General features: G+C 55.0%; 1 protein-coding gene across 1 annotated transcript in view; it reads left to right on the forward strand.

Annotated features, from left to right (window-relative positions):
- NTN1 (netrin 1) overlaps positions 1-17,632 on the forward strand; it is a 178,941-nt gene that overhangs the window by 128,883 nt on the left and 32,426 nt on the right. Inside the window, exon 4 of the mRNA XM_079797040.1 lies at positions 2,982-3,035. Coding sequence (XP_079653166.1) covers positions 2,982-3,035 — 54 coding nt within the window. The remainder of the gene's footprint in view (positions 1-2,981; positions 3,036-17,632) is intronic.

The following is a 17,632-nucleotide window of genomic DNA, read 5'->3' on the forward strand; positions in this document are numbered from 1 at the left end:
GGGTGGGTGGGCAGAGCAGGTGGGGGCAGCAGCCTGGAGGTCACACCTCCCTGGTGACTCCCTCAGACCTGGCAAACCCCAGAGCCCCATCTGGCTCCAAACCTTGTCCCTCCCAGCCAGAGGACCTGTACCTGGGCCACCATTGCTGCTGTGGGAATTCCAACAGCCCCTGCTCCTGGCCGACACCCAGGACTTTTGAGGGGAGCTGGGAAGGCTCCCATGGCCGTTCTGAAGGGTGGGAGCAGCCCCGAGGGTCCTGGAGGCCCCATCGGGCCAACCATGACCCCTTAGTGTCTGGAGCCTGGAGAGGAGTGAGGAGGTGGCAGGGGCCTTGGCTCAGCCAGTCTTCATGTTTTACAGCTGGTGGGGTCACACCGGCGCCGAGAGCAGAGGATTAGCCCTGGTGGAAGCCAGGCCTGGGGCGTGCAGGACGGGCCTGCCCCAGAAAGGAGGGGGAGGGAGGAGCCGAGCCCTGCCCGCCGGGCGGAGCCTGACCAAGTCTGCTCTCCAGCGCAGGGAGTGTAGCTCGTTGGCACACCTGCCGGGAGGTTCCCGCCACCTGGTTTTATACGGCTGCGGGGTGTGTGTGTGTCTACCCTTTTTACAGGATTGAAACAAAATCAGAAGAATACTGCTTCTTCCCGGGTGAAAGTGACAGGAAAGTTCGGTGTCCACAGGGGAAGTTTTATGGGGACCCAGCCGGGCCGCTGTTCACAGGCGCCTGTGGCGGTTTTTGAACCGTAACCACAGAATCGGGCAGTTACACTGTAGACCTGTGACCCGGGAGCCTGGAGTATTTTCTAACGGTTTCTACCTGGGCCTCTAAGGAGTGGCCGGCCGGCCTGCTTTCGGGTGTCAGCTCCTGTGGCACCGGGCGGGCACTGGCCCTTCTGGTCTGTCACAAGGCACCTGGGGTCCTTGGAGTGGTCCCCATGGACCTTGCAGGGAACCCTACGCGCGCGCGCGCACACACACACACACACATGCACACACACACACACACACACACACACATGCACGCACACACACACACACACGGAGGCAGGAGCTTTAGCTGCTGTGCCTCACCCACCCCAGCTGGGGTGGCCTTCACCTTCCAGGACACGTCGGGCAGGGTTGGTTCTGGCGGCGCCAACCAGCTTCTAAGTCAGGATGTGTGGCAGGGTCCAGTGCCAGCCAGTGACCCCGCGCCCAGCCTCAGGAAATTGAGCTCAGTGCCCACCGGGGCAGAGCAAGGTGAAATGGTTCCCACAACAGCGTCTACCTGCCCGTCTCCCAGCGTTCAGCGTCCCTCCGTCCACCCAGAAGCTGCAGTGAGCACTGTGGGAGCGCTGGGCGGAAACCGTGCCGCCATCCGGAGAAGGAACAAGGGACACGTTCTCCCTTGGAAAGGGGTCGGGAACTGTCGGGTTGCTCAGAGGCGGCGGGAACCAACATTCCCACCGCCCAGGGCAGACCCGGCAATGAAGCGGATGTTTCAGACTCAGAGGCAGGGACCTGGAAAACGGGGCTCTCGCTTCCTGACGCTCAGACCCTTGCCCCATCCTCTCCGGGGCAGGTGATGCCAGGAGAGCTGGCCCACCAGCAGCCTAAAGACCTGGGTCTCCCTCCCGGGGTTCTGCCACGAGCTCTGCCGAGAGCACCCGCTGCAGGCGCCAGACAGTGCCCCGAGGACGGCCATCACAGCTCGGGGAGCCACAGGCCCCTTCGCTCCCGGTGCCAGCCCTCAGGCCAGTGTGGCTCCATGGCCACCGGCCTCAGCTCCGTTTGGGGGCGTGCAGGATTGGGCGGGACCGTGCGGACGCTCCCTCTGGGGTGTTTGTGCTGGGACCAGGTAGCTCACAGGGACCGAGGGGGCCTGGTATAAGGTCGGCTTCTTAATGAGCGGCTGTGACAGCACGTGTTGCTGCTGATAAAATCCATCAAGCGCAAGATTTGCCTCCACCTTGAGGGCCGGGTCCTCTGCCCATTCCTCCCTGAAGGTGCTCCTGCCGTGACGCTCAGGTTTGCCCCAGCCTGAGTGTCCCTGGGTGCCCAGCTCCAGTCCTAGCTGGATCTGGGGGTCCAAGGGAGGTCTTATCCCAACAGTCAGAGGGTAGCCAGCGTCATCAGGGCTCTCGGAGGCCTCTGACTCCTTGTTCACGTGGTCACTCCCCAGGGCGTCCCTGCCCCTCAGGGACTGTGGTCCCTGGTTTGGCCTCATTTAGAAGGAGGAAGCCTCAGCTGGGATACCTGGCCCGTCCTGGGGACCAGCTGAACCCCTCCCTTTGCAGAGCACGGGGCGGAGCAGGAACTGGTGGGAACTGACCGCCCCTCTAGGTGGGAGCGGAGTGACCACAATACGGCACACACTTCCACAGGCCCCTTTTCTTCCGTGTTGTTGGTCTCTACGGCCCACGGAGACAATGCCCAGCAGGTGAGATGTGCCCATGGGAACCTGGGCAGGGGTGCAGGCCCCTTTCTGCACATGTAGGACACCTCCCAGGCGCCTTACGTGCCACCCCTGCTGTGGGCACCTTCCCCCCAATGAGTTTAGGTCAGAGGTGAGCAGGGCCTAGTCAGCCACGTGGAGATGAGCAGGGGGCCTGGGGAAGCCCCTGTCTGCACCTCAAGGGCCCCGCAGACACACACACACACACACACACACACACACACACACACACCACCCCTACCTGGCCCTGGCTCAAGGGCGGGGGCAGCCCGGCTCCCCTTCTCCTCACGCCCGTCCCTCCTCAGTGTCGAGGAGTGTGGGCATCCCTGCGGATGGAGGGACAGCTGCCACAGGAGCACAGGCAGGGAGCCTGGGCACCCCCCCTCCTCCTCCTCCCCGACCATCCTTGCCTGGAGCTGGGGTGATGGTGGTGGGGGGCGAGGGGGACACTGGAAGCCTGGGAGGGGTCTGCGCCGTGCTCATCCTTCTCTAAGGTCAAAAATAACACCTCCTCACCTCACTTTCCCTTCCTCCGTCCTGAATCTTGCAGAGATCCCCGTGGCGCCGCCCACCACTGCAGCCAGCAGCGTGGAGGAGCCGGAAGGTAGGCTTGCCCCCTCTGCTCATCTCTTTGGGAGGGGAGGGGAGGGGAGGGGGTTAGAGGGGCCAGAATCCTCCGAACCACCATCAGGGCGCTACTTGGCATGAGTGGTACCCGGGCTGGACTGAGGAGCATGGAGCCTCAGGGCATTTTTCTGGGAGCCCCTACCCCCTCCCCAGAATAAAAGAGAGGGGTTTATCAGTGCCTGTGGGCCAGCCTCTCTCCAAGCCCAGGACACTCACAGCGGCTCCTCTTGTTCATCCACCAAGATAGGAAGCAGCCTGAGCCCAACACCGTCCGACGGGGCCGCGTCACCCCTTCCGGGGCTGCAGAAGGTCCGGGAAGGAGGTGACAGCACCTTCCTGAGCACCAGGACAGAACAGGGGGCCGCACACAGAAATCAGGGGTTGGGGGGACAGGGAGAGAACCACACCGCCACTGTCCCCCTCTTCTCGCTGAACGTGAGCATTCCCTCGGTTGCCAAGGTGGCCACAAACCACAGCAGGGCCAGCAGCCCGGTGACCTGGGCGCCAGCAGAAGTCGCAGGTGTTTTCTCACCCCGTTAGAGAGGGTGCGGATATCCCAGAATGCCGTTTAGGTCACTGTTGCTTCAAAATTACGGGAGCCGCCAGGCCTGCTGCTGCCTCCCGACCGTAACCGCTAATAAAGAAGCGATGTGGTGCCGGGCTGCCCCGTAAGCCTCGGGTTTGAACGTGTTTGGATAAGTGTGTTTTAGTGTATTCGTTTCCTTTGTACTGTCAACAAAAGAACGTCCAGCCGAAGAAAAAGTCTGAGAGGAGTGGACTTGAGCCAAACTGACGACGTTTGCCGGGAAGCAAAATCTCCACGGAGTGAGAAAATGCTTCGGAGAATGGCAGCTTTACAGCTTATTTTATACATTACAATGGAAGGAGGAGGTGTCAGGGGGTTACCTGCAGGCCACTGTGGGTAGATGAAAGGGATGGGAGAAAGCAGAGTGGGGAAGGTCTGGGACTGGATAGGAAGTAAAATGGAGAGAGGCTTCTCTTCGTTGGTGGGTGCAGGATAGTTAGCAGTTAGCACTTACAGCCCACGGAGAGGGCCCTGGGGGACCAGAGAGCCATGTGGTGTGCCCCGAGGGGTCCGGAGAAGGAGGTTACTCTGCCATTTCCAAGGTGTGTTATCACAGATGCAAAAAGACAGACAGGCTCCGCCAAGGTAAAGAGTGACCTTTGTCAGGGAAGCTACAGGCCTGGCACGTAGCCACCTGCCTCAACCCGCTTTGAGTTGGGACTTGTATGTTCAGACCTTCCTGTGTGGTTACTTTCGGTCTCAGTCTGTACGGCCCCCCATGCAGGGCCCTGAGTGTGTCCGGTTTAGTATGTGGCCCCTTTTCCATCCACGGGAGTCCCATGGATTTTATTTTTGTATTTGGAGATAATGCTGTGAGAATGGTTGTCACCAGTCTTTGGCACAAGAGAGGTTACGTGGGGCTCAGAGCCAGCTGGATGGGGCGCCACGCGGAGAGCAGGCCAGGCTTGTACCCAGCGTCTGGTCCTGGGGTCACACAGGCCTTTTGTGCACTGGCACTTGGAGTAGGAGTGGGAATGGGGGGCCCATGTGAACATCAGTGTCAGCTCTGGGGACCCCCTTCCTCCTCTCCAGGGAGGTGTGGGGGAGACTTGCACACCCACGTGGTTGCCTGAATGTCTTAGAACAGCGGTCGGCAAACTCGTTAGTCAACAGAGCCAAATATCAACAGTACAACGATTGAAATGTCTTTTGAGAGCCAAATTTTTTAAACTTAAACTTCTTTTAACGCCACTGCTTCAAAATAGACTCGCCCAGGCCGTGGTATTTTGTGGAAGAGCCACACTCAAGGGGCCAAAGAGCCGCATGTGGCTCGCGAGCCGCAGTTTGCCGACCACGGTCTTAGAATAAAGACTAGACTTGAGTGCTGGCCGTTCGCTGGGAACTGAGAGAGAACGTTTCAAGCTCGCATATGTGCACAGTCAACGCACAGCCCCCAGAGAGGAACGGACAGAGAGCATTTCAGGGGGGTGCCGAGGTCTCACCCGGGAAAGCCAGGGACGTTGGTCTTGGGAAATTGGGTTGCGTCGTCAGTCACCTTTGGTCGAGCTGCAAGGGACACTCACAGGAAAAACTGCAGGAGGAAGCAGCTCGGGGGCCTGGGCGGCGGGAGGCAGGAGCCAGCGTGAGGCTGAGGAAGGCACGTCTCATCCAGCTCTGGGCAGCGCAGCTGGGCGAGCCGACACTGCCGCTCGCTGGAGTCTCCACTCCTGCTTCCGGGGTGCGGCCTCAGCCGCTCAGAGCTCACCTGGCCCAGCTCTTGGGGCCGTGCGCCCAGCTCAGCCAAGGCCCAGGCAGACCAGCATCTCGCTCTTGCCTCCCATTTTCCCAGTCTCTGCAGCGGTTTTGGCTTTTTCCCTTGCAAATCAGAAATGGGCAAATGGGACAAAAATAGGGAAAAAGAAAAACGACCCCCGAGATGTCTGTGCCGGCCACAGGAAGCTGGAGTGAAGCAAGCGACGAGATTCCCGAGCGAGTGCTTACAAACACGGGCAGCCTCCTCCTCTGAAAGGCCTTTTCAGTTTTTGGTTAGTTAGTTAACTTTCTGACTCCTTTTGGTTTTGTTACTGCTTATTTCTTTTCTTCCTTCCAAACCTTTAAAAGACACGTTTTAAATGAAAGCAAGCAGTAAACACACGTTACACAGCGCTTTGCTCACTGATGGGCTGAGCGAGCAGGTGCGATCCTCCTGCTTTGACCAGACCCTTCGGACCTTCTCTGGTGATCCGGGGCGCCCAGGATCTGGTGCTCACACCCAAGGACCAGGCCATGCCCGGGCCTCAGGCGCTGGACTCGGGGCCTGCCACGCACGGCTGCCTTGTCTCGGTGGGCGGGATGGTGTGGGCAGGAGGCCAGGGGGCCCCTGGGGAGCAGGCCCGGAGCGCAGCACTCCCCAGCCTGTCAGTTCTTGCAGTGTTTGAATAGGGAAGGCTTGTGTGCCAGGCTGCCGGAGAAAAGCTTATTTACTTTTGCCTGCGTAACGGAGGAGAATTAATAAACCGAGAATTTGTCCTGAAAGCTGATGGACATAACCTCACGCTGAACCCACCCCCTGGCAGGGCCAACTCACGTACGAAATGCTGTCCACTGCTGTCTGAGCGGCCGGAGCCCCGTCATGGGGCAGGAGGCAGGAACGCCATGCCCGTGGGAGGTCTGGGCCAGGGCCCAGGAGGGCAGTGGGCTGGGGGGCAGCGAGGGACCACCCATTCCAAACCCACCCATCCTCTGGGCTAAAAGAGGGCGCCGCCCTCCCTCGGCCTCCATCAGCTCTGTGTAGTTGTTGAGCGCACATCGTTTGGCTTCGTGGCGGCCACTTGGCTCAGCGGGATGAGTCCCAGTTTGGACCAGGGGTTCTGGGGTTGATATTCTGCTAGCTGAGAGGCCTTGGACATGCAAAGACTTCTCTTTTCTGCCCCCCGCACCCCAGGTTGAGGTGAGGGGCTTTCTTGCCTTCTTCTCAGGGTAGGAATGGCCTTCTTTCTCCTGGTAAGCTTTTTTCCTCTTCAGAAATGCTTTCTCTGTCTCCTCTGCCTCTGATGGTCAGTCTTTCCTGCAGCCCCGTGCTGAGGTCTCCACGGGCAGAGGCGCTGGTGAATAGTTACGACCTGGCTGGGGTAGAGTCTGACGTCTGGCATTTGCCACTTTCCCTGGTGTCAACACTCCTGGTGACTGGTTGCAGACACACCCCATCTGATGCCATGGAACATACAGGTGGGAAGAGATGCGTATGACGGGCTCTCGGAGCTCAGGTGAGCTGACTCCACCCAGCACTGCCTGTAGGCTCCCCCGGAAATGGAGTGTAGGCATAGGAACACGAAAATACCGAGGGAGGAAGGGCCGCCTCTCAGCCGGGCGAGAGGCTGTGGTCTTTCACTGGCTTCCTTGGTGCCACGGGGCACTGCTGTCTCCTGAGTGGAGGCTGGACTTGGGATGGAGGTGCAAGAGCAAGGAGCCAACTCCTGGGACCCCTCCCCGCAGGGTCTTGGTCCTCTCTCTGGGCCTCGTCCCCTCAGGGCACTTGCCCCACCGGCATTTGGTGTGGTGTCTTCTGCAGCCTGCTTCCATGGCCCCAGCCTCGGGGCAGTCACCTGAGAGTTGTCACACCTGGTGGCCCCTTAGCGCCTCCATTTTTTCATGAAAGAAACTTGAGTTTATAGAGACCTGCAGCCTGGAGCAGCTTGGACTGTCCTCGTGTTAGGCTTGTTTTCCAGGACAGGGAATAGGTGATGAGGAAGGAACGTGAGCTGGAAAGACTGAGGTGCAGCCTTCCCAGGTGCCGGGGGCCGGAAGGAGAGGAGAGGACACCGGGTGGGAGCCCCAGACCCGAGTTCTGCCTCATCTTGTTTCCTTCTCTGGAAACAGGGTAGTCAATGGAATGGGATGATCCAGATAAAGCTTTGGACTCGGTGGTGGGCTTATACATGCCCAGTGTCAACCCAGTGGAACCGCCTGGGAAGCAGACACCACAGTGTGTGGAGGGCTCGCACTGTGTTGAGGTGTCTGCAGGCTCCGTGGTGGGAAGGCAGGGTGGGCAGCAGGAGGTGCGGCCCGAGGACAGGTGTGCAGGGCCCGCTAAGTGGAAACTGCTGGTGGCCTTGTCACGTCCTTCCCAGCAGCTGAAGTTAGACCCTGAACCCAGCAGAGAGTTGAAGCCTGGAAATGGATTACAGGTCAGATGCTTGACAAGAGCCAATAGGTGGAAGCAGCCCAAATGCCCGTCAGTGGAGAAGGGGTAAGCCGTGTGGCAGTTTCATGCAATAGAATAATATCCAGTCATTAAAGGAACGGAGCTCTGACACGTGCTAGGACTTGGATGAACCTCGGAAACATCATGCTGAGTGGAAGAGGCCAGATGCAGAAGGCCACATAGTGCATGGTCCCATTTATATGAAACTAGAGGCCCAGTGCATGAAATTTGTGCATGGGTGGGGGTGGGGTGTCCCTCAGCCCGGCCTGCACCCTCTCCAATTCGGGATCCCTCTCTCAATCCAGGTCCACTGGCTCCTATCCATTCATCTGCCTAATGCCCCCAACTGCCCTCCCCTGCCAGCCTGGTCGCCCCCAACTGCCCTCCCCTGCTGGCCTGGTCACCCCCAACTGCCCTCCCCTGCTGGCCTGATTGCCCCTAACCCCCTGCCAGCCTGATCTTGCCCTTAACTGCTCTTGCCTGCCGGCCTGATCACCCCTAACTGCCTCTGCCTTGGCCCCCACCACCATGGCTTTGTCCAGAAGGAAGTTGGACATCTGGAAGATGGCTGGTCAACCCAGTCTAATTAGCATATTACCCTTTTATTAGTATAGATAGATTATATAGGATAGGATTGCTTAAATGGGGCAGGGGAAGTCTTTTACAGCAGGAGGAGATGCTCTTGGCAGACAAAAATACATAACCCCTAAATCTGGACCAGTTATTAAAAAATTGAACCTCTTTCTTACACCTTACACCAAACAGCTGTTGCCCTTAAAACCCTCCTCAGCCCCCACCTTAGGTTCTGCCTTTGCAGTTCACCCAGATTAGGTTCTGATTGGTCAGTTTCTATGCCAGTCAGTGTCAAAAGCTCCGCCTCCTAGGCAGCCATTGGCTCTTCGCAGTTCACCCAGATTTGGTTCTGATTGGTCGGTTTCTATGCCAGTCAGCTTCAAAAGCTCTGCCTCCTAGGTAGCCATTGGCTCCTCTAGGAAATCCAGAATGGCCCCACCTTCACGTCGGCTCCAGCCCTTCAGTCACACCCCTAGTCCGCTACCAGGTGTATCTCTGGCCGCTCTGAGAAGCGGCACCTCAGGTCTGTGCTGGTGGCAATTTTGAATTCTCATCCTTGACCTATCCAGTGTGAGCCCTGTGAAGGCAAACATTTTTCTTGTTCATCCTTAGTTCACTCAGACTTTACCTGTGTCTATGCATCCATGCTAGCACCGCATGGTGACCGGTCGAACAGTTGTTTCGGTTGTCACGGTCACTGCCTTTTTATATATAGAGAGATGCCCAGAATAAGCAAATCCAGAGACAGAAATCAGATCCGTGGTTGCCAGAGCCAGGGAGGAAGGAGGCATGGCGAGGGGTGACGGTGCAGGCTTCCCCTGCGGGAGGGAAAAGCTGGGGAACTAGGCAGTGGCGCTACGGTGAATGCACTAATGCCACTGGACTAAAATGTTTAAAATGACTCAGATGTCAAGAACTTGTGGTCAGAACCCAAGGGTGACGTGAATCTGGCTTGTTGGGTTGGGGGAGTGGAGAGCAGCGGCCACGGGGCCTGAGCGCTGGGCCTGGGCATGCCTTCCTGCCCCCTTGCTCACCGGAAGACTCTGAGGGCAGGGGGTGTCTTTTAGCTCCTCCTCACCCACCTCCAAGCAGGGATAGCTCAGCCTACACGAGAAATGGCAGGTGTCCTCTGTTGCCCTCCAGGCATACAGGGTGGCCATGGCCTTGTGTTAAGTAGCAGAGGTCTGGCTGCACCACCTACAGCCTTATTCTCTTTTGGGGGATCACATGAGCCCCAGGTGAGGGAGCCTCGGTACTCCTGGCATAGGAGCAAGGGGCCTGTGGGTCTGTGGGGGGACTGGGGCTGGAGCTAGGATGGCTGATCGTGCGGAGGTCCCAGGCCACTTAGAAGGAGGAGGTCTGTAATGGACTGCGGCCTGGCCTTCAAAGCGTGATATGAAATAGGATGTTAGGCCGTCCAGGATCTGCTGTTTAGGAAATGACCATCAGCTAATTAGTATCCTGAGAAGAAATTGACCCAGACCCGTGATAAAGGAGAAATTGATTCTGGGTAAGTGAAGAATAGATGACTTTTACATGATGCTAGCACTCTTCTCAATTATCAGCCATGGAGTCTTCTCCGCCATGGAGAAGACTCAGTGGAGGTGGGCGCACCTGGCTATCCCCATTGCACACGGGAGGGAGCAGGCACAGAGAGGTCCGTGAGCAGCAGTGCACAGCGTGCTGCTGGGATTGCAGCTGAGGCGCCTGGCCTCCGTCTGTGAGTGGCGTGGGCCTCCGTGTCATTCTGCCTCTCGGTAGTTATGCTGGTTGGTCCATGTAGGAGAAGGTTTTACTATTGCCGACTGTGTGGTAACATTCTACCAAGACAAACTCACGTGTTCACAGGGGACCTGAAACCAAGGTAAAGATGAGGTTAAAGGCCGTGTGTTCTGCAGGTGCCAGGTAAAGGCTCTGATAGTGGTTGGTTGGTGCGTGGGGCAGGCATGGCTGAGGCCACAGGGTCTGGGCATGGCGAGCAGTTGGCAAAGCTGTCCTGTTGGTCTAATTGCAAGGCAGCCAAGCGAGACAGGGCAAATGCGTGAGTGTCTACCGGTAAACCAGCGGGGGAGGGAGGGAGAGGGCTCACAGCGCCTTCCTCATACCGGACAGCCCTTGCATGGTGAGAACAAGCCTGCAGAGAATCGGCTGAAAATGGCTAAGAATTCTGTAGGGAGGCCATTACCACATTAACATACAAAGGTCGTAGCTTTTCTTATCTATCAGCAATAACTAGTTACAAAACAGTGTCATAGCCACCGATGGACCGAAGAGCATGTGGCGGGGTATCTGGCCTTTAGGAAGTGCTCCATCAATGCACATCATTTTTATGATACTGGAAACAAACGCCCAGTTAGAATAGCAGCGAATCAAATACACAGAATAAATGTAGCAGTAAAAGTACACAATGGATATTAAAAGAAAAGATAAAAATTTCCCCAAGGGACACTAAAGAAGACCTGGAAAAAATGGAAGGTCTTACCATGTCCGGCGGGGGCAAGACTTGAAGTTGCAAAATGTCAATTCTCCTTGAAATAATCTAAGTTTAGTGTAATTCTAGCCAAAAACCCCAATTGGATAGGATATGATTCTTAAATTCAGCTAGAAAAGTAAGTGAGTGAGAATAGCCAATAATTTTTTTTAACCAGAGCAATAAAGAGTGGCTTTCCCTACCAAACTTTAGAAATATTGTAAACGGGATATTTAAATGAGTGTGATAGTGGCATAGGAATAGACATCACAAAAGCCGAGTGGCGAGTCCAGAAATAGACTCAAATATAAATATAGGAACTTAGTATGGTAAAGCTGTGATTATACATTGGCGAGGAAAAAGCATGATCAGTAAATGGTGCTGAGGAAAGTGGCTATTCTTAAATAGTAAAATTAGATTTCTACTTGATGCTGTAAGCCAACATAAATCCCAATAGATTAAGTGTTTGTATATATTTTAATGAATCCTTAAAAGTTCTAGAACAAGCATGTCAGACATGCAGCCCGCTGGCCGCGAGTTTGACATGCGTGTAATAAAACATACCAGTATCAATGCAATATTGGAGTGAGGGAGGCTTTCTAAATATGATACAAAGGGCAGAAATCATAAAGGGAAAGATTTTAAGTAGATAAAAACAGAAAACTGTATTTCAAAAATCTCTGTGAGTAACATTAAAAGGCAAGCTGAAAGCTGAGAAAAATATTTGTGATATGGATAACCAAAGATTAATATCTTCAATAAATAAAGAGTGTTTAGAATTCAGTAAGAGAGAGCTCCTAAAACAAAATTGGACTGAGAAGATGGACTAGAAATGTAGAGAATTTGTACAAATGGCAATCAGCATCTGAAGTATTACACTCACTAGTAATAAAGAAATAATATTAACAAGAATGCCATTTAAAAAAAAAACACATTAAATTGACACCATTTAGAAAACAAAAAGTAATTCCCAGTGTTGATAGGGTTGGGGAAATAGGCACTCACCTACTCAGTGATGGAGGGGTAATTTGGTACCACTTTTATGAAGGGTGGTTTGGCACCATGCATCAAAATGTACCTCTGACCTCATCATTTCACTTCTAGGAATTTAGGCAAAGGAAAAAGTGATGTGTATCAAGATTTAGCTTCAAGGTTGCTTACTGCAGCATCCTCTATAATAAAGAGCTAATATGCAAATGGTCGTCACGCCCTCGCGCCATCACACCGTAACTGCTCAGACGCTCAACACTGGGGAGAGAGGAATGGGTTCCAGTCAGGCACAAATGAGCTCTCAAAAGAGGAATGGGGACCAGCCAGGCACAAATAAGCTCTCGAGAGAGGAACGGGGACCAGCCAGGCTGCGGCCCGGGAGAGGGACAAACCTCCCGCCCGTGGTCCTGGGTGCCAGTGGCTGTGTCTGTGCCTGTGGCCTGGGGGAGGGACAAGCCACCTGCCCCGCGGTCCCAGGAGCCTGCAGCTGTGGCCTGGGTGAAGCCGCCTGCCCACGGTCCCCTGCGGCTGTGGCCAGCCCAGGTGAAGCCAGCCCAGGTCCTGGGTGCCTGCGGCCAGCCAGAGGGAGGGAAGTCCAGGTCTTGGGTGCAGGGTGAGGCAGAGGCAGTTAGGGGCGATCAGGCCAGTAGGGGAGCAGTTAGGGGCGATCAGGCAGGCAGGCAGAGGTGGTTAGGGGCGATCAGGCAGGCAGGCAGAGGGGTTAGGGGTGATCAGGCAGGCAGGAAGGCGATTGGTTAGGAGCCAGTGGTCCCAGATTGCAAGAGGTAGTCTGACATGCCCTGAGGGGTCCCGGATTGGAGAGGTTGCAGGCCAGGCTGAGGGACCCCCCTCCCCCGTGCACGAATTTTGTGCACCAGGCCTTTAGTTATTTATAATAACATAGGAGGAAACAACTAAACATCTCCCATAGAGTTTTAGTTACTCAGTTATGGGGGGAATCCATAAAATTATGTTGTAGGAGAATATTTAAATAAGATATGGAAAGATACAATATATTGCCAAAGCAGATCACACAACAGATTACAAATGGAGGGTCACCTTAGATTGGTGAAAAGACTGGTTTACAGAGTATTTCAAATACACTGTTTTCTTGTGCTCATATATTTCTGTGGTTCTCGGCCAGCGGCTGCTTTGCCCCCAAGGGACACTTGGCCACTTCTGGAGACATTTTTGATTGACAGCTGGGAGGAGGGTGCTGCTGGCACCCAGTGGGCAGAGGCCAGGGATGCTGCTAAGCATCCTACAGCACACAGGGCCACCCACTCATAACAAAGAATTGTCCAACCCCAAATGCTAACAGTGCTGAGGCTGAGAAACCCGTAACCTCTACAGGGTAGAACATATGTGTTCTCTCTGAGAGCCCTGAGGAGAGAGGCCCCTGTATTCACAGGTAACCGGCTCATTTGTGAGTTACACATCACACGGACACAGATGTAGCTGAAAGGTTAGAAAGCTGTTTTCTCAAATCAGCAAGCAATTTCTGTGTGATCATAGGAAATGCTGTGTTCTCATAGGAAATGCTTGCCATTCACTCTTCCGTGGTGAAATTTAGCCCAACCTAAAATGAAATTATCCCAAATTCTGAGTTTTACTATAAGTAACTGTATTTTGAATTACTGTGATTTACCTAATTGTTCAACTTTTTATTTCGAGAAATCTCAGAGAAGCAGAGAGAATAGTGGCGGCGGGGACCCATGCCTATCACCTACACTTAACCACTGACATTTTGTCCCATTTGCTTCAACAATTTCTTTTGATGAGATATTTTAAAAGAAAAGCTGACGTATGACATCTTACCCCTACATCTTTCGGAATGCCGTCTCTGAAAATATTCTCCTCAGCTTTTCAGTAGCATCATTACACCTAAGTGGACAATGCTTTACTATCATCTGATCCCAGTCCATCTTTCTTATCCCCCAAGTGTCCCTTAGAGCTGGTTTGCTCAGTACTTTAGTTATGGAAGCATTATGCAATAATGGGCTTCACACAGCATGATGTTTAGAAGTACATCTGGGTCCCCAGGCATGGGCTGCTTTTGAGGATGTGATGCACGTGGGGTGGCGTGTCAAATGAAACGTGCTGCCCACATGTTACATGTCATCATCGTAATCTCATGCTCTGAAAGAAGAGGCAGGGAGCGCCACGTCCAGCCCGAATTTCATCCCACCCTGTGGTCTTGGAGGTGGAGGGTGGCAAGCTCTGTGCTTCCTTCAGGGGCCCGGCCCTAGGGGAGGGCACCTCCACAGCAGAGGGACCAGGAAGTCCACAGTGTGGCCGGAGCAGAGGGTGCCGAAGCTCAAAGACAAGTGAGCACCACGGGTCTGAAGCGGGCTTTTTAAATCAATATATATTTTTATTGATTTCAGAGAGGAAGGGAGAGGGAGAGAGATATAGAAACATAAATGATGAAGGAGAATCATTGATCGGCTGCCTACTGCTTGCCCTCTACTGGGGATTGAGCCCACAACCAGGGCATGTGCCCTTGACCAGAATCAAACCTGGGACCCTTCAGTCCGCAGGCCGACGCTCTATCCACTGAGCCACACCAGCCAGGGCTGAAGCAGGCTTTCTTGATCCTGGCACTGCCAACAGCGGCGCTGGAGAATTCTTAGTGGTTTTTTGGGGGGTGGGGTGAGGGGGCTGGCTTGTGCACAGCATCTCTGGCCTCCTCCCTCAGCCCAGTCCCCCTCGGAAACCAGAGACTGAGCCCCAGGAATGGGCACTGTGGGTGGGACCCGCTCACTCTGCCCTGGCTGGGGACCAGACTGACCCCATGTGGATCAGGTTGGACTGAATGGAGTTGCCATTGTATTTGGCCACTTGTGTCCCCACAGAAATGGCAGTTTCACATGGTCCCGCTTACCGCTTGCTTCCCGTGGCCAGGGACCCTGCTCCCCGCAGCCTGCATGAAGCGGGTGCTCCTTCCCTCTTCCTCCCTCTGTCTGTCCCTTCCTCTGACTGCCTTTCTCTCTGTGTCCTCATCTCCCTGTCTGTCTCCTCCACCCCTCTCCACCACCTCTGTATTTCCCTGCTCTCCTCCCCTCCCCCTTTCCCTTCCCTTTTTTGGGGGCTGCACAAAGGGAAGGGGCAGAGGTCAGGCTGGGGCGAGCAGGGCGGGGAGCGCTCAGCTGCCCCCACTGCCCGCCCCCCCAGGGAGCACAAAGGAACCACTGCATTGTGTGTCTCAGGCCCCCATTGTTTCCCTGTGAGGGGCCTTTGCAGGTGGGGCTGCCACCATCACAGAGGAGGATAAAGGGATGAGCTGGGAGGCAGAGGCGAGCGGGGGTGGAATATTTAGCCCTTGTTCCCACTGGGGACTCAAGGGGACGGCTGATGGGAATGGGCAAGTGACAGGTGTCAGTGAGGGAGAGGATTGGAATCCCCAGGACCCGCCCCATGTCACACTCATGTCACAGGGTCCCTGTTGGCAGAGGAGGGGGGACTGCAGGCTGCAGAACAAGGGTGGGGCAGGGTGGATGCAGAGACCCACCCCCATCCCCACCCCCACTCCCAGGGTGGCCCCCAGCCCGAAGCTGGGCCTGACACCTCCCTTGGGGATTCCTGTCGAGATCCTGGCTGGGCACTGGGGGGAGGGTGCCTGAGGCCCTTGGCACACAGATAGCCCTCTCTCCTGCCCGGATTGGTGGGGGGAACCCCAACAGCCACTGGACGGATGGGAGTCATGTCCCCAACCCTAGAGGTGGGGGTTGGGCAGCACCTGCAGTGGTCCCTTTGATTTCCTACATACCCTGCAAGACTGAGAATACATTCGTCTGCTCGGGCTGCCATAACAAAGCACCATGGACTGTGTGGCTTAAACAACAGGAACTAATTTCTCACAATCTGGAGACTGAAAGTTCAAGTTCAGGGTGCCAGCGTGGTCGGTTCCAGGGAATGCCCTCTTCCTGGTTACCGACTGCTCACTTCTTGCTGAGTCCTCAAAGGGCGGGGAGAGAGCTCCCTGGTGTCTCCTCTTATAAGGGCCCTAATTCCATCCTCAAGGGCCCCACCCTCTTGACCTCATCTAACCCCCACTTACCTCCCAAAGGCCCCACCTCCAAATGCCATCACATTGAGGGTTAGGGCTTCAATGTAGGCATTTTGATGTGACACAGTTTAGTCCACAGCAAGTAGTAATAGTAACAGTCTTAAACACAATCACTCAAGAGCATGGATTTTTAGTCTTTTGTTACCCTCCCTCCACCCAGTTAAAGTGTCCTACAGGCCACTCGATAGCTTTGGGCTCAGGCTTCTCAATGAAATGAGGGAGTTGGGCTACATGATTCATTTAGTCCCCTCCCAGCTCGGAATTCCCTGGGTCCAAGCTGCCGGGGAGGCCGACTGCTCGCAGGGCCCAGTGGCCACAGGGCCTTGCCTTGGAGGCTCTTCCGGGCTGTGTTGAGGGGACTGGGGGCGATTTGGACCAAGAAGGGTACCCAGACCCAGAGGAGGGAAGGAGAAGAGGAGAATGGACTGGGGACAGTGTCTGCCCATTCGCCAGGTGTCCTCCCCGCTGTGGACATGGACCTTCCTGGCCTCACGGCCTGTCCCCAAGCCCAGCCCTGCCTCCTGTTCAACAGGACTCTGCTCTCTGCTGCACTGGCCCTGTGTTCCTTAAGCTATAGGTACAGACACATGACACAAGTCCCTGCTCTGCCCCAAGGTGTGGCCACTCAGATTGGGACCTTGTGCCTTGTCCCCAGGCAGAGCCCAGAGCTTTAATTCAGAAAGAGCAGTGGCTCTGCATCTCGGGAGGGGCCGTGCCCTTCCTGCTCCTTCCCTGCAGGTCACTGGGAGGTCAGCGTCTCCCTTGGCAAGATGGTGGCAAGTGTCATTGGACTGCCTGGTGGTCTCTGTTCAAGAGTAAAGTGGACTGTAGGGTTGAGGAAAGGAGAAAGCGCTTTGGTTTGTAGAGATTAGAAATGAGCCAGGTCTGAAGTGAAGTTACTTTGTGCAGTGAGGTATCTGCAAGCCACTGGTATCCTGGAGCCAGCATGCACCTGCTCACACGGGCTCGTGAGAACTGACTATGGGCATCTCTTCCCAGCTCTGCATTCAGGGCATCGTGCTGGTGGTTTGATATCGGCCATGACGGGAATATTTACACCTTGGAAATTGGCACATGCTACAAATCAAGGGTTTTCTTCCTAGAGAGCTGGTTGTTAAATATGTCTCAGCATTTCTCCCAAAAGGCATCCTGGAAGTGGAATTTTGGATTTTGTTAGCAGCAGGAAACCTAGAGATAGCTCATGCAATCTGGCCACCACATTGGACAGATGGGGAGACTAGGCCCAGAGGAGAGCAGTGACTTGCCCTGTGGTTGAGGGCAGCATCAATGAAGACCCAGTCTCGAAACTTTGTTAGCCATAGGGCCTCAAGCAAGCATCCTTTCAAGTGGTAAGTCCTGGAGAGAAATCAGACCTGGGGACTTGGAAAAGATTCCTCTTTCTGAGGAGAGGTTAGAAGTTCATGAATGTTTGGAGGCAGCTGCTTTAGTGAACCTGCCTTGACTTTTTCTTCAAGCGAAATTGGATTAGGCTTCCACCCACTGCCCTCCTTCTTCACCCTCCCTCCGCCACCCCAATGAGCAGGGCGGGGCACTTCCCGGTTTCCTGGCCAAGCATTCCTTCTGGTCCACGAGGTCACCTCCTTCAGCCCCAGGATGGGAAGATGTGCTTTAGCATCTCCAGTGTCCCTCCAGGCCATGACGTCTTTACAGTAGCGTCCATCGTCACTGTTGGAGAGACCTCTGAGAAGGTGGTGATCTTTGTAGGCCTGAGAGTCTGGGAT

This window comes from Cnephaeus nilssonii (assembly GCF_951640355.1).
Source record: "Cnephaeus nilssonii genome assembly, chromosome: 19".
Taxonomy (NCBI): domain Eukaryota; kingdom Metazoa; phylum Chordata; class Mammalia; order Chiroptera; family Vespertilionidae; genus Cnephaeus; species Cnephaeus nilssonii.